This window comes from Ursus maritimus, unplaced genomic scaffold (assembly GCF_017311325.1).
Source record: "Ursus maritimus isolate PB19 unplaced genomic scaffold, ASM1731132v1 scaffold_7, whole genome shotgun sequence".
NCBI lineage: Eukaryota > Metazoa > Chordata > Mammalia > Carnivora > Ursidae > Ursus > Ursus maritimus.
The window spans coordinates 82,983,772-83,007,443 of NW_024426885.1; the positions used below are offsets into that span (position 1 = coordinate 82,983,772).

General features: G+C 38.5%; 1 protein-coding gene across 1 annotated transcript in view; it reads right to left on the reverse strand.

Moving 5' to 3' along the window:
* The window catches only part of RYR2 (ryanodine receptor 2), a 528,108-nt gene that overhangs the window by 432,540 nt on the left and 71,896 nt on the right, over positions 1–23,672 (reverse strand). The window contains exon 4 of the mRNA XM_008689669.1: positions 4,977–4,997. Coding sequence (XP_008687891.1) covers positions 4,977–4,997 — 21 coding nt within the window. The remainder of the gene's footprint in view (positions 1–4,976; positions 4,998–23,672) is intronic.

Below are 23,672 nucleotides of genomic sequence, written 5' to 3' on the forward strand. Positions count from 1 at the left end.
CTGAAAGTCTATACGCCTTAATCCCCTTCACCTATTTCACCCATCTCCCCCCTCACCTCCTCTCTGGCCACTACTAGTTTGTTCTCTGCATTTATGAGTCTATTTCTGGTTTTTGTTATTGTTGTTTGTTCATTTGTTTTGTTTTTTAGATTCCACATATAAGTGAAATGATACAGTATGTATCCAAGACTTACTTATCATAATACCCTGTAGGCCCATCCACATTGGTGGCTGTTTTAAGTTAATGTTCCCAACATATTTCAGGGAACAAAAGAAGTTTAACTCCAAGTTCCAAGTGTGTATCAATATAGACTATCTACTAGGATATATGGATATACATTTGTAAAAACAAAACCCTCAACTATTTCCCTTATGATGACTACATTGTATGTAAATGCTTAACTTTCTAGGGATCCCCCTAGAAAATAAGGGTCTGTGAAATGCCTTCTCGTTATCCAAGACTGAACTGATGGACAGACATGTTGACTGTAGGCCCAGAAAACATCTAAAAGGGGCTCAGCTTCCAGCCCATGAAAGAGCAATGGTACCTGTAATGATAAAGCCCAGGGCTATGCGAGGCTACGTGTCATATTAATGACGATCCCTGGCATCTAGTGATATGGGCATGCTGGTATCTTTTAAAAAATTCATTATATTTTGGGGGGCAGATCGATAGTAATGTTGTCATTTTCATCCTACTGACAAGTCTGTCCAGGCAGGGTTTAAATGGACTGCCTTTTCTTTTGAGTGTAATGGGTTTGACATATATGTGTGTGGAATTATCTAGGTCTTCTTGAGAAGGGTACAGGGAAATAAATGATTCTGATAAGTTACTCTAAATCCTCCCATTTTCTCTCTCACACACGTATTTGTAAATCACTCAGCTGCATGAACAACCAAAATGCAAAGTAGAAGAATTATCTAGGGTTTTCCTCTTTGTGTAGCTTGTCTCGTGAAAAATATTTCTTAAATCAAAAACAAAAAAATTGACCCCTACACAGAAGATATGGATCATAAGGACCTGAAGATACATAAAGCCTCACCTGTGCTCAGACCACCCCCTACGTACAGAACACTGTGTACACCAAGACACAGATGATTCTATTCTTTTTCAGATCATTCCAAACAGGAATGAACATTGATAACAAGAGAGCATTTCACAGACCCTCCCATAATAGCACTTGCACATGAAAACACATTATTTTTTGAAAACTGCTACTGAGTTAGGAACATTTGAAAGAATTTTTTATTTTAACAATTACAACGGCATCAATGTATTCTTGAAAAGTGCAAGTAAATATATGAGACCTTATTCGGTCTATAGACAATGCTTCACACATAAAAATATCACACTACTGGGGCGCCTGGGTGGCACAGCGGTTAAGCGCCTGCCTTCGGCTCAGGGCGTGATCCCGGCGTTATGGGATCGAGCCCCACATCGGGCTCCTCTGCTGGGAGCCTGCTCTTCCTCTCCCACTCTCCCTGCTTGTGTTCCCTCTCTCGCTGGCTGTCTCTATCTCTGTCAAATAAATAAATAAAATCTTTAAAAAAAAAAAAATATCACACTACTTTCCATCCCTTCTCCCCAACTCCACCTGTGACCAGCAATCCCAGGCCCCGTGTTAGAGACCAATGCTATGGGTTAGACATGCCAGAAGGCTGGGGTGGAGTAGCAGAAAATAACAGGCAATCAATCACCTGTTAATCCAGAACTCACCAACGTCATTCTCCCTTGGTGCATGAAGAGCAGCATTTGATTACTCAATAGGTTCATTATTAAATGCAAAATACTCAAAGATGCTCAGAGAGACACTGGGAAACAAGTGCAGAGAGGAAAGGAGGGAGGAAGAGATTGATTAAGACTGATTGATTGACCTTGGATGAAGCTATCCAGAATCATGCTATCAGAAAATGTATAAAGAAGCCATCTTAATTTCCATATATATTTAAGTTTTAGAATGCTCCTAAAGGTCCTCAGCTGGGGTTGTTAATGGACTACATAGTTAAGTATAACAGTGTTAAAGTAGGACACCTGTCTCAGAATGAAGTGATGGCTATTACAGCCACAGGCTAAACCACACTGTTATACCACCTAAGCACAGACACCAAAGGGATGGCTGAAAACCCACTTGCAGCCCTTGGTGGACCCCCAGTTCTGGTCTTCCATAAGTAGATGGGGAGCAAAGAGATGGTTTCTGGGAGGGAAGTTTTGGTAGGCTCAGAGTCCTGCTCTCCCCCATGCCCAAGCCTGCCCTCACCTCAAGCCTAGCGAGAGTGGCAGGGACACCTGTGTCCTCAGGAAAGAGGACACTAGAGACGAGCATCTGTGCCTGAAGATCAAGATGAAGAGACAGGCTAGGTAGGCTGTGTCAGCAGAGCGCAGGGCTGCCGCCAGAGGTGGGCTTGCTCCAACAAGCAGACCAGCTGTCCTAGAAAGAGCCAGCCTGCGGATGTCCGTGATGCCCCCAAGAGACCTTAGGACAAGGCAGTCATCACCACCGACCAGCTGGGGGACAACCGGCTGCAGCAGCAAGAGAACCACAGGTCAGATTTCTGGTGATGGGCACTCCCCAGAACACCCTCCCTAATGCCCCCAAAGAGGGTCAGCTCTAACACCCGACATGATGAAGGGCACTGCCATCAAGAATGACTTCCTGCCAACTCTCCTCTTCGCCCATGTTCCTGCCGCACCCGGAGAGGGACAGGAGCTCTGGACAAGGGGCAGAGGTGTGAGGAAGCCAGCGGCGTGAAGTGAAGGCAGCTTCCCACAGCCCCTTCTCCTCCAGCCCTCCCGCCTGGGGCAGCCTGAGCCCCAAGACAAGTAATGTGCATGAACTTCAGACTTCACCTCATACACAGGATTGGGCGATTTTATTACCAAAATGAGACTTTCTTGACTTGAAATGACTCAGGGGTGTCTCATGGTCTGAATGTAGGAAAGGTCATGGGACCCATCCTAATTTAACCAGTGGGACATTGGTGAATAAGCCCCACAGAGCAGGTAGATAGGCAGGGGGTTAATTTGTTTTCTGTTATCCTTCAAGGTACCTGTCACAGAATTTCAAACTTCTAATGACAAATGCATGAGATTTGAACTACATAGGTCTCCAAAGAAAGAAAGAGCTCAAATCTAAAATTTACTGAGTCATTGACTCAGAGTGATTATCAGTTTTCTCAAACAAATTCAGCAGGGTATTTTAATTATATGATACCTAAATGACAGTACATTCCAGCATCAATGTTTTATTATTAATATATGGTAATATTTTAGAACAAGAAAGGACCAGTCCAGATTCTAGCCCTATAGCCAAGATTACAGTCCACAGAGAGCCTACATAGGGCTGATAGGGTGAGGAACTGCATGATTTTCCAGCTCAATATTACTTCCATTACTTTCTGAGAATCAGAAAGAGATTCTGCAAAGATTTACAAATAAACTTAATTTTGAAATGCGAAATTGTAAAAAAAAAATAAAAGAGAAAAGCCACACAGGGAGGCAGCTCAAAAGTAACCAGTTACACAGAGGAAGAAAGGGGGATACTTACAGACAACGGCAAAGGGGGTTTCTATTTGTGTGGGCATCCTATTCCCAGGAGATTTAAAAGTGGTTTGAACGGTTGGTTCAAGAAAAAGAGATCTAGATACAGCACAGAAATAGTGTAAGGGAAGCGAAGGGGTACAAAGATGAGAAAACACAAAGAGACTTGTTTCAGGATGGCTGATATTGCCGGGGGACCCAAAAAGGTGACAAACATGTTCTGAGAAACAGGCTTTTGTTACCAAGAAAAGAACAATGTAAAGCGTGGATCAGAACTTTAACTACAGGCACAGAAGATACGAAATTTCAAAACAAAAACAAATTGAACAAAATTAGGAATAGTTGAGCTATGAATAGATAATGAATTTAAATTGTTGCCAGAAATATAATATAGAAGCAATGGTTCTCAAAGTCAATACACAGGTGTCATCATCATGGAAATGGCCACTTATTAAAAAAAAAAAAGAAAGAAAGAAAGGTTTCCATGAATATAAAGGGATAGAGTAAGTGCAAAAGAACCATGATTCACAAAAAGAGGTGAACGTGTACTCGTTTGAGAAACACCACTGAAAGTCTCCTGAAAAAGTAGCCAAATGTTCACAATATGGGGACTATCAAAAGAATCAGATCCCAGAATCAGGAAAAATAATAAAGATAAAATGAAACCCATTCGTTAAGTCAACATTAAAAAGTCATCCTCTTAAGTCACAAAGCAAATAAACACAAAACAATACAACAATGAAAATAATGCAATATGCCTCACTGTTTTGCATGCTCTGGAAAAAAGCGGATCGGGAACATCAGTGTTGGTGAGACTCTAATTCCCATTCAGAACTATTCGGGATATTCAGGGTCTTCAGGACTGGAAGGATCCTTCTCCCTCCCTCTCTTTTTAAGAGAAGAGGAAAGTGACACCAATGTGGTAATGTGACCACTTCACACAACTGGTCACAATGTTGGTCCAGACTTAGCCTCCAGAATCCTGCGACGGCACCTTTCCTCTCCTGTCATTCACCCTTGCTTTTTAAGATTACATTCATACAGATAACAAACCGTTCTATAGTACCTGGAAAAATAGAGGAGCCAAGAAGTAGGACTTGAAATAGTCAAGTGTTTTGGATGAGAGATATACAATATTAATAATGAAAGCCTTCCTTTGATCAGAAGCATATCATAATCACAAAGCCACTGATAGAGCCGCTTATGCTTCTAAAGTATGGAGAGGATCTCAGTCTACCTCATTTCAGATGAAGAAAAACCAAACACTCACAAGGTTCTAACTAGAGATCAGTAAAGTATTGGTTCATTGCAAGACAGCAGTTAGTTTGAAGACTCAGAGTCCAAGCCACGCTGGGAGCAAAGCAGAGAGATTAGAAGCAACAGCAAACATGCACTCGCTTAGATCACAATTTCTTTGTAGATACATGGAAACACATACCCATTTTTCCACATCAACTTGCTGTGGAAAGAAAAAGCCAAAATAAATAATAAGCAAACAAATAAATACCATGTAACATTTCAATTAATGTCACTTAAGTAAACTGAAATGTGGTCCCTGCACCAAAATCTACTTCCAATTCTCATGGATAATAAAAGTATCCAAAATTTTCATTAATAACATTGAAACTCCTCAAACAAACAAAAAGAAAACTCAATTAATTTAGTAATGGGAACTTCTAAAGTTCTTAGGCTAGAAAAGCACCAGGTACATGAAATAATAATAATCCAACATATTCAAAAGCAAACATGAACCTTCGCCTAATTCTCAAACCTAACAGGCCTCCCGATTTAGGGATGCCTATTCTCCTCTAAGCATCTATTTAATGAAAAAGTTCACTTTAGAAATACAGCATCTAACTATAAAAATCTTTCATGTAATATAAAATTTCTCTTACTCCAATCTTCCTAATATTGTATAAAATGTCACAATATAACAAAAGGCATGCCTTGCCAAATAATCCTGAAATTATATCAGCATCCTCATAATCATTATGTGATTCTTTAAAAAACTGAATGAATATAATTATACTCCAAAGTGTAAAATAGAATTAAAAAACCATACATCAACAAAGACTGTCTTCTACAATGCCCTCGGATTCCTAGCAAATCAATCAGAACAAAAATAAAATAAAATAAAATAAAATAAAATAAAATAAAATAAAATAAAATAAAATAAAATAAAATTCAACACTGAGGGGCATACTCTGTCTCAGAGCTAAGTTTCCATGCCCCACCACCCTTCTCTAACACATATGATTGGTGTCCTGTGACACTTGGAGGATTGCTTCAGATTTTTCATACATTTATTTGTAACCATTTCCCTTAGAAAAACCATTAATCAAGGAAGAATCTAATGCTATTGAGGCTGAACTGTTGGGCCATAGCTAAGAATCTGCCTCCCTTGGGAAGCAAGCTCCTAGGAGCAAATGTGCATAAAATATACAGAGTGGTTATTTGTAAGATATTATAAAGTGATATAAAAATATCAACCTAAATATGCAGGTGGAATTGTTTTGAAGCCCTGGTGAAATTCAATCCACTTAAATTTCTTGTAATAGAGCACTTTGATTTATTTAACAATTTGGTTCATCCTCTGAAAAACCTGGTCTAAGCCTCCTCCCAATCTTTGCATTTTAAACACACATTAAGAAAGACAAATTTACTGAACGGGAAAGGCCTGGTTTTCACTAGACGTTTTTAAGGGATTTGGCTGTGATATAAAGTTCAAGTCCTCATTTTAAACGTTAACCTATTAGAGTGATGAATTTATTTCTCTGGATTCTGGGGCAAAGGGAAGCAATTTAGTCAGTTATAAAATAATTGCCATTTACTTTTCTACCTCCAAAAGGACAAATTCTTATGTTTATTGTCTTTCAAAAACAACAATTCAAGGAAATGTGAAATGATTTCCTTTAAATATTTGTCAGGAAAAGAATATGCCATTTCAGTGACTTCAATCATTAGCAAAGACATTTTATTAGCCCATCATTATTTTCACTCCTAAATGTTAAATGTTCTCTTTCTCACACCCACGCACACACACACGCACACGCGCGCGCTCACACACACACTGGCATCAGTGAAAAAATAAGGGGTTGCAGGATTTTTCTAGAAGAAAGAGAACTTATAATCAAGAGTCATAACTACGATTAGTAGAAGTTCTTTAATGATGTATATTTACAAAGAGAAACCGTTCTTAAGTAGCAAGAATTAGTAGTAGCAGTATAACAAACTCAATATCCCAGTACCCAAAAAAAGGTTTAGCAACAGCACGTGCCGTGGATGAATTATCAGATCAACACACACAACAGGACAAATGGCCCACAGATTTACAAGCCGAAAGTGCAATAAAGTTGTAATTATGCATAAGCGATGCAGAAAGATTTCATGACACATTTCTTATTAATGTTAACAAGAATCATTTCATTAAATGCCTGCAAATGGTAAAGAGGAGAATGATTTCTGTGGAGTTAATTGAGGAAGGGAAATTTAAAGTTCACAATAACCTTGATTAATTTTATAGTTTAAATAATTACCAAATCCATAAAGCATATAAGACAAATGAACATTCTTTCTGATCATTTATTATTCAAACATTTGAGATTTTTAAAAAACACAGAGATTTCATTAATTTAGAGAAAATAAATATTTCAATATCTCCAGGAAATTATATCAAATATTCTATCATAATAAAACTAAAGAAAGGGCAACCTCATTTTTCAAATAGAACAAAACTTCCATTAAGAAAAACAAAAATTAAATTCCAACCTGATTTAGCAGAGAGGACAGGAGTTAAAAATATAATACAAAAGTGGGGCGCCTGGGTGGCACAGCGGTTAAGCGCCTGCCTTCGGCTCAGGGCGTGATCCCGGCGTTATGGGATCGAGCCCCACATCAGGCTCTTCAGTTATGAGCCTGTTTCTTCCTCTCCCGCTCCCCCTGCTTGTGTTCCCTCTCTCGCTGGCTGTCTCTATCTCTGTCAAATAAATAAATAAAATCTTTAAAAAATATATATATAATACAAAAGTAATTAATTCTAAATTATATCATTATATGAAAGATGGAATATTCATATGGCATCTCTATTTTTATATTCATATTTTAATTAATACATTTAGGACATATTAACATGAACTAGTCCGTAACCTTAAAAAAAATTGGCAGATTCTTCCAAATTGCCTAACTCATTTTACTGTGTAAGGTGAAGTATTTTATTGTTATTAAATCTATAAGCCACCCATTAAGTAGTTACTACATGCCACACTTTGAACTAAATGCCTTACATGTAATCTTACTGTCTGCATTTACAATAACAAGAAACAAAGGACATATAAACGTGTTACAAACACAATGAAAAAAAATGTTACTTAGCTACTAAATAATGGAACTTGACCTGAAATTGGGTCTCTGACTTCAAAGCCCCATACTCCCATGCCACTACCAGGTACACCATATGCAAGTTACATCATCTTTTTTCCCTCTTTTTTTTTTTTTTTTAAGATTTTTGTTTATTTGAGAGAGAGAGACAGGGACAGAAAGACAGTGCACACGAGCAGGGGGGAGGGGCACAGGGAAAAGGAGAAGCAGTCTCTTCACCAAGCAGGGAGCCTGATGCCACACTCGATCCCAGGACACTGGGATCATGACCTGAGCTGAAGGCAGATGCCCAACCCACTGAGCCACAAGTCTCTTTCGTTTCAAAACTTTATTCCTCATTTAATTTGAAATTGCTCTACAGCCAATTTCTTCTGGTAAGTGCCACCCAATACAATGTGTTCACATCAAGACAAGAAAAAGTAAAATGTACCTAGAGATTTTTTTAAGTAGGCTCCGTGCCCCATCTGGACCTCGAACTCACGACCCTGGATCAAGAGCCAGCTGCTCTAGGGACTGAGCCAGCAAGGTGCCCCAAATTCTTGTAACATCAAAGATGTTATTTAGTTTCAGTTGTTCAAGGCATGTTTGGTTTTCTGCATAGATATATTTCTAAATAATTACACTGCAACAATAAAGCATTCCTCATGAATATACAGTTTTTAATATCAAGGCATAACACAAAAAAGTAATTAAAATATTTAATGCAAGCCTACAATCTACTACCGTGCTGTTAAATTTTTTTTAAGTAATAAATTACAGAAAAGTGAAAAGAAAAAAATGTTCTACCCTATGAATAATTCTCCACCACACAGGCTGTTTATTATTAAGACTGCAAGGGAGGGGGCGGGGACATGAAAATTTGCACACTGTGTTCCTGGATTCAAAATATGATGAAGTCATCGAGATTTTTTAAAGTAAATTATGATTTGGAGAGGCCATGTTTTTAGTGAATATAATGAGTTCGGAAAAATATCTAAGTCATGAGTATATAGTTTGCTGAAATTTTACTGAGTAAACAAACCCATGTACTCAGCACCCAGATCTAAATATAGGACACTACTATGACCTAGAGGTTAACTTCACATCCTCCCTAAAGGTAACCATTATTCTATCACTATTAATTAGTTTTGCCTTTTCTTATTTTGAAAATAAAGACTATGTTCTCTTTTTATCTAGCTCCTTTCGCTGACAGTAGGTTTATAAAATTCATCACATTGTCACATGTGGTAATAATTAATTCATTTTCCCAGCTTTATAACATTCTATTGTATGAACATATCACAATTTACTTACCCTTTGCTGCAACTTGGAAATGGAACTACTGAAATTTTCCCCCCATTTTTCAAACAAGTCTGACACAAACAGTAAAAATCCAAAATAAACTACTTGGTTTTGCATCACTCGGCATCAGGGAAATACAAATCAAAACCATGATGAGATACTCCTCACACCAGCCACAATGGCTAAAATTGACAAGTCAGGAAATGACAGATGTTGCCGAGGACGGAAAAAGGGGAACCTTCTTACACTGTTGGTGGGAATGCAAGCTGGTGCAGCCACTCTGGAGAACAGTATAGAGGTTCCTCAAGAAGTTAAAAATAGAGCTATCCTATGACCCAGCAATTACACTACTGGGTATTTACCCCAAAGATACAGATGTAGTAAAAGAAGGGGCACGTGCACCCCAATGTTCATAGCAGCATTGTCAACAACAGCCAAACTGTGGAAGGAGCTGAGATGCCCTTCAACAGACGAATGGATAAAGAAGATGTGGTATGTATGTATGTATGTATATATGTGTATATGTGTACACATACACACACACACACACACACACACACACACACACATAATGGAATACTACTCAGCCATCAAAAAAATGAAATCTTGCCATTTGCAATGACGTGGATGGACCTAGAGGGTATTATGTTAAGTGAAATAAGTCCAACAGAGAAAGACAATTATCATGTGGTTTCACTCATATGTGGAATTTAAGAAGTAGTGTGGAGGACCACAGAGGAAGGGAGGGAAAACTGAATGGGAAGAAATCAGAGAGGGAGACAAACCATAAGAGACTCTTCACTCTAGGAAACAAACTGAGGGTTGCTGGAGGGGACGTGGGATGTGGGATGGGGTAACTGGGTGATGGACATCAAGGAGGGCACGTGATGTAATGAGCACTGGGTGTTATACACAACTGATGAATTACTGAACTCTACATCTGAAACTAATGATGTACTATATGTTGCCTAATTGGATTTAAATTTAAAAAGAACACTACTTTGCTTTGGCTTACACATTTCCTTTCTCCTGCCTCCCCAAAACAAAACATAGATCCCTTGGTGCCTAGTTATTTGTTGAATTAGTTACCCAACTGCCAATTAATAAGGAATTAAAATAAATCCACATTACACACTTTTATTAAAATACTGGCATGTAGATAGGTCAATTACATCTCAATAAGCAGTGAGTTTATCCCTTGGCAGCAGGAAGGGAAAAGAAACTAATACTTATTAAGAACCTACTGCCATGATACTGTGCTGGGTATTTTTATACTCACTTTCTCCCCTGTAACTATCAGTTTTAACAATTAGCAAGTATTTTTTTTATTTCTGTTTTCTTTTTAATTTTCATTTATATTTACGAATAACAGAATTGGAGATTCACTGGATCTCAAACTGGGGTATTTACCTAAATGCTCTCAGGAGGGAGCCAAGTACTATTAAAATGGACAATGCAAAGTATTAAATTAGAAAGAGCAGATGTTGCGCTAATGCTGAGGAAATTATAATTTTTAAAAAAAGCATGTCTCCAATACTGAATGTGGTTCGTATTTCAAACCACATCAGACCCCAAAGTCCTTTCTGCCATCACTGGAAGGAAAAAAAAATAAAGCTCATAAACTTAATTAAGCAAATGAAATCACAAAAATGCAGTCCAGTAAAATTCACTGAATTACACTTTAGTCCAATTTCTTGGCTTTATTCTGGTTTTTTTTTTTTATTAATCAGGCAGAAGCCTTCACATGTTGGGGAGTTTGTGAAACAATGAAGCAGCTTTAACACAATACAGTAAACTTGGCAATCTCCCACACTACCACATTTACCTTAACTGCAGGAAAGAGTTTAGAAAATCCACTCAAAAGTGATTGTTTTCCTTCTAAAAGTTGAACAAAGTCATAGAGGACTAAGAGCTATCGCTTCCTAAATTATTCCAATTTTAGAAAAGGAACAGTTCCTGTGATCCTGCTTCAAACACTTTCTGAATTTGTCCAAATCCTCAGGAACACCTACTTTCTCTTTAAGTACAGAATATGTCAAAATGGCTCAGTGCATACACTTTAATGTCAACCAATCCAAACAGGTGCTAATAAATAATATAGTAGCTCTCTTCCAGATAGATTCTCACGAGAATTACCACATTCAATTAAGTAACACAAGTAAACTCATTTGGGAAAATAAATCATCAAGAAAAGTATGAACAATCTGTGAGGGGAAAAAGGTAATGAGGTGGAACTTACCCTATTAAAACATTTCCAAAATACAGCGATCAAATCAGGCTGTCTGGACATAATAATGGACAGACATGAATGACAGAATATTTAATTTAGAGTAACATATTTGGGAATGTATGAATTTAATGTATGACTAGAAAAGCATCACAATCAATAAGAAAGGAAATCATCAGTCATGAACAAGGATGGAACTTTTGCTTAGCTATTGGGGGGGGGAAATTAACTGAAATACTAACCTTAAATGAACTCTAAATGAATCTATGAGTAATAATAAACTCCATATAATAATAAACTAATAAATTCCAGATTCATTTACTATAAAAAAGAAAGGGATGCAGGATGCCTGGGTAGCTCAGTTGGTTAAGCATCTGCCTTTGGCTCAGAGTCCTGGGATCCCAGAGTCCTGGGATCAAGTCCCACATTGGGCTCCCTGCTCAGTGCAGAGCCTGCTTCTCCCCCTGCCCCTCCCCTGATCATGCTCGCTTGCTCTCTCTCTCTCTGTCAAATAAATAAATAAAATCTTAAAAAAAAAAGGTGAGGGATGCAAAGGATACACTGATTCTAACAAAACAATTCCAATGAAAACCCCAGCAAGATATGGATACTGACAAACTGATTCTAAGCTTATGTGGGAATGCAAAAACACCCAGAATAACCAACACAACCCTGAAGGAGAAAAATTAAGAACATCAAGACATACTCTAAACCTATGGTCATCAAGACAGTATGAGACTGGCAAAAGAACAAATAAATCACTAGAACAGAAGAGAAAGCCCAGAAACAGACCCACATAAATACAGTCACTTGATCTTTGGCCAAGGATCAAAGGTAATTCAATGAAAAAAGGGTGGTCTTTTTACCAAATAATGCCAGAACAACTGGACATTCTTGTGCAAAAACAAACAAAAAACCCCAACAGCACAGAATCTAGATACAGACCTTAAAACCCTTTGCAAAAATTAATTAAAAATGGATCACATACTGAAATGTAACACATAAAACAATAAAACCCCTAGAAGAGAATCACAGGCAAAAATCTTCATGACCTTGGGTTTTGCTTGACTTTTTAGATAACACCACAAAAGCATGATCCATGAGAAAAAAAAAATTGAGAAGCTGGGCTTTGTTAAAATTAAATCTTCTGCTCTGTTAAAGATACTGTTAGCCAAATGGAAAGACAAACCATACATGGGAGAAAATCTTTGCAAAATACACATATGATAAAGGACTGGCATCCAGAATAGACAAAGAACTCTTCAAACACAACAACAGAAATATAAAGAGCCCAATTAAAAATTTGGCAAAAGATCTCATAGGCACCTCACCAAAGAAAACATCAGATGGCAAATAAGCACACGAAAACATGCTCAACATAGTATGCTATCAGGGAATTGCACATTAAAGTCACAATGAGATACCACTACACATCCACCGTAAGAACGGCTAAAATCCAAAGATTGACAGCATCAAATACTTAGGACATGTGGAGCAACAGGAACGCTCATTCATTGTTAGTAGAAATGCAACACGGTGCAGCCACTTTGGAAGAAAGTCTCTTACAAAAATAAACCTACTGTTAACATTGTGATCCAGCAATCACATTCCTTAATATTCACCTGAAGGAATTTAAAGCTTATGTCTGCATGAAAACCTGCATGTGAGTTTACAGCAATTTTATTCATAATTGCCAAAACTCGGAAGCAACCAAGACGTTCTTCAACAGGTGAATGGGTAGACTGTGGGGCCTCCATACAATGGAATACTATTCAGCAATAAAAAGAAATAAGCTATCAAGCTAGGAGAAGACATGGAGGGATATCAAATGCACATTGCTGTGTGAAAGAAACCAGTATGAAAAGACTATGCACTGTATGATTCCAACTACATGAAATTAGGGAAAAGGCACAATGATGGAAACAGTAACAGATCAGTGGTTTTCAGTGGGTGGGGGAGTGGGGAGAAACGGGGGAAGCACAGGGGATTTTTAGGGCAGTGAAACCATTCTGTATGACATAATCACAGTGGATACATGACATTAAACCTTTGTCAAAACTCCTAGAATGTTCAGCACAAAGAGCAAATCCCAGTGTAAACGACGGGCCTTTCTGTGACCAGGACACACCAACGGTGGCTCGCCGAGTCGTAACAGACGCACCACACAAATGCAAGACCGTAATTACAGGGGAACTGGGCGCAGGGAGTATGAAAACGTTCGCAACAATTTTCTGTAAACCCAAAGCTGCTCTATAAAAAATAAGTGAAATAAAAACTTTTTCAGACGTAAAAAATATATATTTTTTAATATAAAAAAGTGGATATAGTCTATACCAAATAATTGTTACATAATATGAGAGAAGTGTAAGCGAATGTAAAAACCCAGTGATGGGGGCTCTGTGAGTGGAAACAGTACTGCTGGCCGGGAACTTTACAAAAGGGTTCAAGGAAGAGGACACTTGGAGCACGTGCCTAGAACAAGGGGGTGAACCTCTGAAGGATCCAGAATTCCACGTTAAGGCATGAGTGTGGTAAATACAAGAAATGGTATCTACAGAAAACGGAGCATATTCAGGGAGTCAGTCCAGTTTGGATGTGAATGGACAGAAGAAAGTACTAACGAAAGGGAGACAGAAAGAAAAAGCAGAGCCTAAATTCTTTCACAAACACAGAGATCACACAGCAACAGTTAAATTAGGAACAGAGTGCCCAGGGGACAGGTGTGCAACCATCACACGCCAGTGAAAGTCCTAGGAAGTGGACATATCAAAGCAATCCTGGACAGAACAGTAAGAGGGTGACTAACGACTGGCTTGATCCATCCAGAGAGTCCTCCCTAATCCATACCCGAGTCGTTCTCAGAGGAACTAACAACTCCTAGCGGGAAACACAAACAAATCGACCCAATTTACATATCTGTGCAGCGTCCTCCTCAAATCCACCCTGAGGAAGTTCAGCAACTACAGTTCATGAAGAAATAAATTACAGAATTCATTTCCCTACTCCTGTAATTGTTATACACACTAACACTTCCATTCTGTAAACTGTTAGAAACAAACCAAAATTTCCAAGCCATGGACTTGCACAGCCAATCCCATTTTTATCTTCATCCCTGAAACCTTATTTGTATTCCTTCACTCCCCAAAAAGCATTTACTTAGTGTCTGCAATGCACACATCCCACTCACATCCTGTCCGGCTTTCAGACTCTCTCTCACCGTTTACTCTGTACAGACCCCGGACTGTGGTTACTCATCCTTAGGGTGAACAAAGGCAACGAACCCCAGCCTATGAAGTGCTGAACTTCCCTGGCTCACTGCGGCTTCTTCTGTTACTTAGCTATCATTTTCCTCTCTCTGCACTGTCTAATCTCATCAGGACACTCTTCTCTAATGTCAGATAATGCAACACTTTCATTATGTTCTCCAGAACTATGAGAATCCGTACGCTACGATACTCAGCCCTTTCCGTGCACCCTTGGGGTGCTGCTTTTTGCACTCTGTGCATGGTCTAGGGGCAGCCCTGAGGCTTCCCAATCCTGTAGAGAATGGGCCCACGGCTCCATGAAGTCTTAGAGCTACTGGCCTCATCTGAGCTGAACATAACCTCGGTGGACCACCAGTCCTGGCTTCCATGTTCCATCTGGTCTCTTGAATCCTCAGGTTATGCAGATCCCACAGGTCTTTGTCTTTCTCTTACAGCTGTGAGGTTCCTTATAAAACAGGACAGCTTCTGAGACCATGTGTCTGCAACTCAGAGGAGCTCTGTGGCCTCCTTTTAAATCGTCACATCCAAAATTATGTAAGAGATTTTGTACCTGTGCATGTTATCTGTGTTTTCTTCTGGGGAAAGGTACTAGAACTTTCATCTGGTTCACAAAGGCACCATGCCCAGGGATGCCCATGTAAATTCTCATGCAGACTGAGACACTTTGGACGTTACAAAGGAGAAGTAGCAGGAATCCAGCAGGAATTAAGTGTGTTAGAGCAGGTGATCACAACAGACTGAAAGCCCGGCCTTCGTGGGGTTTACACTCTAATGGGGATAGGTGGTCCAGAAGAACAATAGAAAAGAAAATAAAAATAGAAGGACATAGTATGTCAAAAGGTAAGAGTGCTTTGGGGAAAACTCAAGCAAGCTAAGGAGAAGTACTAGTTAGGGAATGAGGGGAGTAAAATGGGTGATGTCTGGGTGGGAGTAATGGGTGATTATCATTTGATAATCACTGGTGAAAGAAAAAAGTATTTTATCAAATAAGACTAGAATGTTTTAGGAAAATAAGGCAGAAATTTAAGCAAATAAAAATTAGGGGACAGCTGTCTCAAAATGTTATGAATCTCTTCAAATCACTAGTAAACTCGGGAACAGTTGATCACATGAATTTACCATCTGATTCATTTGCTATCAAAGATTTCCACGTGCAAGCTATTTTTTTTAAATTTTAAACACACACACACAAAAAAAAAATCTGAGGAAGATGCCCAAATTGAATGAGTGTAATCAAATAAAATAATCTATACATTCAAGATTCATAATCTAAAACAGTGCATAACTGTACCACCGTGATTAAATTACGTGTGAATTAAATCGGCCTCCTTATTGAGTTTGATGCTGCAGTCTCTGGAAGCCGCATCACTCAAATACACAGAAATATGTAGTATCCTTAGCGTCGGAGTAGAAAGTAGTCTTTCTGCATAGAGACCATCAAACAGACAACATCTAGTAAAAGAAGATGTGCATTTTAACCACAGACAAACACTCACATTCACATAAGTGGCAGATAACTAATGGTTGCTCAGTGAATACTTTCAGCTATACGCCCTACAGGAGATTATAATCACATTCATCTTTATATCACCGCACCAAGTTCACAGATGAAAGACAGGTACCAGGCTGTGCACAGAGGCTTTAGACAAGATGCTGGTGGCCAACCACATCAAGCTAGTCATTTCTTAATTTATTTGCATTCTAACACCATTCCCAAAGCAGTATTTGTGCTTTACCGAGAATGTTCCTGAACAGGAAGATAAATAGAAATCAGCCTCTGGAAAGAAAATGTTAAGTTATAGTAGATATTTGGGAATTGCTGTTTCAATATAAATAATAACATCCAATTGTCTGCAATATAAACAGACGAATCCATTAAGCTTTTCCCAGTTTTTACCTGTTGAGGACACCATGAGCCATTTGTGATGTGATGTATGACTAGACACAGGGGAATAGTGCTGGCTAAGGAATGAGAAACTCCTTCCTCTGTACTTTCATTGAGAAAATTTCCTCTTCACGATTAGATCACTACATTTCTCAACAGCAAAGATTCATTCTTATTCACCTCTGTAGCTCCAGCCCAGAGTTCACAACAGCAACTTAACAGACTTTTGTGGAACGAATGCCGCTTGAATCAGTTGGGTGGAAAAGGGACATGGCTTTTCCATTTCTGTTATGGAGACAAGGGAAGCATAGACTTTGATCTATTTTTTCTAGACAAGGATTTAACTTGTTAGACCTAGTTTGGCTCAAGAACCTGGAGAATCTCAAATAGAAATAAATAGTTCCAATTAAGGCATAAGGATGCTAACTCCATGTCTGCTATGTACTGTAGCAAAGTTAGAAATGATCCAATGTTCATTTACACATACAACTGTATTTCTTCTTCTGGAAAAAAAAAAAAGAACCTAATTTTGTAGATGTACCTTTCTTTTCTCCCTCCCATGAGCCAGTTGTGTTGACCACATTTCCTCCGATAAATAAGTCATAAGCATGCAACACTGTGCATGAGGGAAATTCTACCGACAGGTTTCTTTACTCTCATAAACAGAAAAACACACAAAGTCAGCTCCTTTTTGAGCTTATGGAAGATGTTGAATTTAGAGATCATCCCTGCAATTGCTACAGCTCTGTTGTAATCACAGGGAAACTAGCCTAGGAACCCAGCAAACAGAACAGGGTGAAGAGAACTACAGAAAACCTAAGCCAAGGAGCCCTGATCAATTAAAACTGGATTATCTGCATTTGGACATTTCATGTCATTTTTTTTTAAGCCATACATGATTAAGTTGTAAAAGAGGACACAACAGTCTGTAATATGATCCTGTTTATGTAAACATATTTTTATACATGATGCTCTAGATGGATGTAAACCAATCTTTCAGCGATGGTTGTCTTCAGGGGACAGGAGGATTATGAAGCGAATATTTGCATTCAGTACTCTGCTATATTACTATTATGAGGATAAAAGATTGAAATGGTTCTGGAATTTAAATTTTAACTGAAACTTAAGTGTACTTTTATACCGCATGCATGGCAGGTACTAATGTGTTTTCCCCCAGCTTTACTGAGAGATAACTGATACACATCACTGTAATATAAGCTTAAGATGTTCGGCATAATGGTTTGATTTACACACGTTATAAAATGATTATTGCATAAGTTTAGGTAGCATCCATCATCTCAATCTAGATACAAGGAAAAAAGAAAGGAAAAAAAGGGAAAAAATTTCGTTGTGATGAGCACCCTTAGGATTTATTCTCTTGGCAAATGTCCTACACACCACACGGCAAGGGTTCACTATGGGCATCATGTCGCCCATGACAGCACCCGAACTTACTCATCTCATAAGTGGAAGTTGTTATGTTCTGACCACCCCCCCTCCAATTCTCCCTCATCCCACCTCTGGTGACCACAAATCTGATCTCTTTTTCTATGTGTTTGTTTTTATTTTGTTTTTATAGATTCCACATATAAGTGATTTCATACAGTATTTGTCTCTGTCTGACTTATTTAACTTAACATAATGTCCTCAAGGTCCACCCATGTTGCTGCAAATGGCAAGATTTCATTCTTTTTTATGGCTGAGTAATATTCTCTTACACACACACACACACACACACACACACACACACACCCCTTTTTCACCTATTCATCCATCAATGGACACAATGTTGTTTCTGTGTCTTGGCTATTGTAAACGATGGTGCAGTGAACACGGGGGGCAGATACCTTTTTGACTTACTGTTTTTGTTTCCTTTGGATATAGTCCTGGAAGTAGAATGGCTGAATCATACAGTAATTCTATTTCTATTTCTTTGAGGACTTTCCATACTTTTTTCCACAATGGCTACACCAAGTTACAATCCCATCAACAGTGCACAAGAGCTCCCTTTTCTCCACATCTTTGCCAGTGTTTGTCATCTCTTGTCTATTTGATGATGGACATCCTAATGGGTGTGCAACGGTATCTCATTGCGATTTTGATTTGTATTTCCTTAATGACTAGGGATGTTGAGCATCTTTCCATGTACCTGTTGGCCATCTGCGTGACCTCTTATTTTCCTCTAGCTGTATTCCTGCCATTGTAAATGGCAAGATTTCTTTTTTTATGGCTGAGTAATATTCCATTGCATACATACATATATGTGTACAATATACATATACACACACACACACACACACACAAACACACACACACAAACACACAAACATCTTCTTTATCAATTCATCTATCAATGGACACTTGGCCTGTTTCCAAATCTTGGCTTTTGTAAATAATGCTGCTATAAACATAGGGATGCATGAATCCCTTTAGAACTAGTATTTTTGTATTCTTTGGGTAAATACCCAGTAGTGTGATTGCTAGATCATAAAGTAGTTCTACATTTAACTTCTTGAGGAAGCTCCACAGTGTTTTCCACAGTGGCTGCACCAGTTTGACTTCCCACCAACAGTGCAAGAGGTTCCTTTTTCTCCACGTCTTTGCCAACCCCTGCCGTTTACTGTGTTGTTGATTTTAGCCATTTGGTAGGTGTGAGGTGATATCTCAGTGTAGTTTTGATTTGCATTTCCCTGATAAGTGATGGCGAGCATCTTTTCATGTGTCTATTGCCCATCTGTTTCTTTGTAGAAATGTTCATGTTTTCTGCCCATTTTAATGGGATTATTTGGGTTTTGGGTGTTCAGTTGAATACGTTCTTTCTGGATTTTGGATACTACCCTTTATCACATATGTCACTGCAAACACCTTTTCCCATTCTGTAGGGTGCCTTTTAGTTTTCTTGATGTTTGATGATTATGCAGGAGCTTTTTATTTTGATGTGGTCCCAACAGTTTATTTTGTTTCTGTTGCCCTTGCCTCCGGAGACATATCTAGAAAGATGTTGCTACAGCTAATGGCAAAAAAGTTAGCTTTGACATACCATTAATCAAGCAAGTAAATAAACAAATGAGGACATGTATATGTATCTATATTTATATTTATAAAATTTATTTAATCCCAACCATGTTCGAGCCAGGCATCTTGCTGAAGCAAAAATAAAAATTGTGAGTATGGTATTATTTTTATTAAAAAGTATCCCTAATTCAGGGGCGCCTGGGTGGTGCAGTCGTTAAGCGTCTGCCTTCGGCTCAGGGTGTGATCCTGGCGTTCTGGGATCGAGCCCCACATCAGGATTCTCCGCTGGTAGCCTGCTTCTTCCTCTCCCACTCCCCCTGCTTCTGTTCCCTCTCTCGCTGGCTGTCTCTCTCTCTGTCAAATAAATAAATAAAATCTTAAAAAAAAAAAAGTATCCCTAATTCAGTCTTTGGCTCTGATCTTTCAGAGTCAGGTATCTACTGCCATGATATTTAAAAATACTAATCATTTGGTTCTGTATTTTAATGGAGACTTAGGACATTCAGAGCAGTAAAATACTTAAAAATGGATGAACAACAGCAACTGTTTAAGTTAACTTCACTTTTTTCCAGGGTGTCATTAGCTCAGCCGTCTGAGAAACTTACTTTTAATAATGTACAGAACACAATCTATATTACATGAATCACAAGCAAGGTCTTCAACCCTTTGTCTTCCCAGCACACTATCAAAATTCAGTTTAATGAGAAGGAAAGCAAATGGAAAAAAAAATCAAGATGGAAATAAACCTCAACTGGGGGGGACAGAACATTAACTCTTTTAATTTCTGATCTGCCTAAGAGCTTGAACAAATAAGTCTTTAACCTGCAGTGCCACTGGGCATATACCAAAACACCAGAAAAATAAGGATAGAAAAGAAACAATAAGATCCACTTTTGGAATGCCCAATAAATACTGAAAACTCAAACTCTTCAGAGAACACGGTCTTTTAAATATGTGTGTACCTATGAATTGGTGTGTATATATAAGACAGACCGATACTAACATTGATTGGTTTAAAAGAAAGTACACTTTTCATCCTTTTTTTTTGTTCATAATAATCTTTTATTTATTGTAGTAAAGAAAATAACCTATCTGTTGAACAGTTCTTTATTTTCTTTAATAATTTTTATTTTGTTGTTAGTCACCATAAAGTACATCTCCAGTTTTTGATGCAATGTTCCATGATTCATTATTTGCGTATAACACCCAGTGCACCATGCAATATGTGCCCTCCTTAATACCCATCACTGGCCTATCCCAATCCCCCACCCCTCTCCCCTCTGAAGCCCTCAGTTTGTTTCCTAGAGTCCACAGTCTCTCATGGTTCATTCCCCATTCTGTTTACCCCGCTTCATTCTTCCCTTCCTTCTCCTACCAATCTCCCTGCTATTCCTTATGTTCCATAAATGAGTGAAACCATATGATAATTGTCTTTCTCTGCTTGACTTATTTCACTTAGCATGATCTCCTCCAGTGCCGTCCATGTTGCTGCAAATGTTGTGTAATCATTCTTTCTGATGGCTGAGTAATATTCCATTATATATATGGACCACATCTTCTTAATCCAGTCATCTATTGAAGGGCATCTCAGCTCCTTCCACGATTTAGCTATTGTGGACAATGCTGCTATGAACATTGGGGTGCATATGGCCCTTCTTTTCACTACGTCTGTATCCCTGGAGTAAATACCCAGTAGCGCAATTGCTAGATCATAGGGTAGCTCTATTTTTAACTTTCTAAGGGACCTTCATACTGTTTTCCAAAGTGGCTGTACCAACTTGCATTCCCACCAAGAGTGTAAGAGGGATCTCCTTTCTCCACATCCTCTCCAACGTTTGTTGTTTCCTGCCTTGTCAATTTCTGCCATTCTAACTGGTGTAAGGTGGTATTTCAAGGTGGTTTTGATTTGAATTTCCCTGATGACTAATGATTTTGAACACTTTTTCATGTGTCTGTTAGCCATTTGTATGTCTTCATTGGAAAAGTGTCTGTTCATAATTTCTGCCCATTTTTTGATTTGATTATTTGTTTCTCGTGTATTGAGTTTGAGAAGTTCTTTGTAGATCTTGGATACTAGTCTTTTATCTGTAGTGTCATTTGCAAATATCTTCTCCCATTCCGTGGGCTGCCTTTTAGTTTTTTTGACTCTTTCCTTGGCTGTGCAGAAGCTTTTTATCTTGATGAAGTCCCACAAGTTCATTTTTTCTTTTGTTTCTCTTGCCTTTGGAGATGTGTCATGACAAAAGTTGCTGTGGCCCATGTCGTAGAGGTGGCAGCCTATGTTCTCCTCTAGGATTTCGATGGATTCCTGCCTCACATCGAGGTCTTTCATCCATTTGGAGTTTATCTTTGTGTATGGTGTGAGAGAGTGGTCAAGTTTCATTCTTTTGCATATAGCTGTCCAATTTTCCCAGCACCATTTATTGAAGAGACTGTCTTTTTTCCACCGGATGTTTTTTCCTGCTTTGTCAAAGATTAGTTGCCCAAAGAGCCGAGGGTCCATTTCTGGGTTCTCTATTCTATTCCATTGGTCTATGTGTCTGTTTTTTTTTTGTTTTGTTTTGTTTTTTAGCATTCCAATAAAGTTTTATTTATTTATGGGCACGGAAATTTGAAGTTTATGCATTTTAAATGTATTATAAAATATTCTTCTTTTGACCTTTTTTTATAAAAATTTTTTATTATGTTAGTCACTATACAGTACATCCCAAGTTTTTGATGTAAAGTTCCATGATTCATTACTTGTGTATAACACCCAGTGCACCATGCAATACGTGCCCTCCTTAATACCCATCACCAGCCTATCCCGATCCCCCACCCCCCCTCCCCTCTAAAGCCCTCAGTTTGTTTCCCAGAGTCCATAGTCTCTCATGGTTCATTCCCCCTTCTTTTTACCCCCCCCTTCTTCCCTTTCTTCTCCTACTGATCTTCCTACTTCTTATGTTCCATAAATGTGTCTGTTTTTGTGCCAGTACCATGCTGTCTTTGTGATCACAGCTTTGTAGTATAGCTTGAAATCTGGCAACGTGATGCCTCCCAGCTTTGTTTTTCCTTTTCAACAATTCCTTGGCAATTCGGGGCCTTTTCTGGTTCCACACAAATTTAAGGGCTGTTTGTTCCAGTTCTTTGAAAAATGTCATTGGTATTTTGATCAGGAGGGCATTGAAAGTGTAGATTGCTCTGGGTAGCACAGACATTTTAACTATGTTTATTTTTCCAATCCAAGAGCATGGAATGTTTTTTCCACCTTTTTGTCTTCTTCAACATCTCTCAAGAGTGATCTGTAGTTTCTAGAATATAGATCCTTTACGTCTCTGGTTAATTCCAAGATAACATATGATTTTTGGTGCAATTGTTAATGGAATGGATTCCATAATTTCTCTTTCTTCAGTCCCATTGTTCATGTATGGAAATGCAACTGATTTCTGAGCATTGATTTTGTATCCCGCCACATTACTGAATTGCTCTATAAGTTCTAGTAGTTTGGGGGTGGAGACTTTTGGGTTTTCTCTATAGAGTATCATGTCATCTACGAAGAGAGACAGTTTGACTTCTTTGCCAATTTGGATACTTTTTATCCCCTTTTTTTGTCTGATTGCAGTTGCAAGGACTTCTAGTACTATGTTGAATAATAATGGTGAGAGTGGGCATCCTTGTACCATTCCTGATCTTAAGGGAAAGGCTTTCAGCTTTTCCCATTGAGAATGATATAGATGTAGGCTTTTCATAGATGGTTTTTATGAAATTGAGGAATGTACCCTCTATCCCTACACTCTGAAGGGTTTTAATCAGGAAAGGATGCTGTATTTTGTCAAATGCTTTTTCTGCATCAGTTGAGAGGATCATATGGTTCTTGACTCTTTTCTTGTTGATATGATCTATCACACTGATCAATGTGCGAATGTTGAACCACCCTTGCATCCCAGGGAGGAATCCCACTTGGTCATGATGGATCACGATCTGTTGGATACTCTTAGTTATTCTCAACCTATTGTTGAGAATTTTGCGTCCATATTCATCAGGGAAATTGGTCTGTAATTCTCCTTTTTGATGGGGTCTTTGCCTGGTTTGGGGATCAAGGTA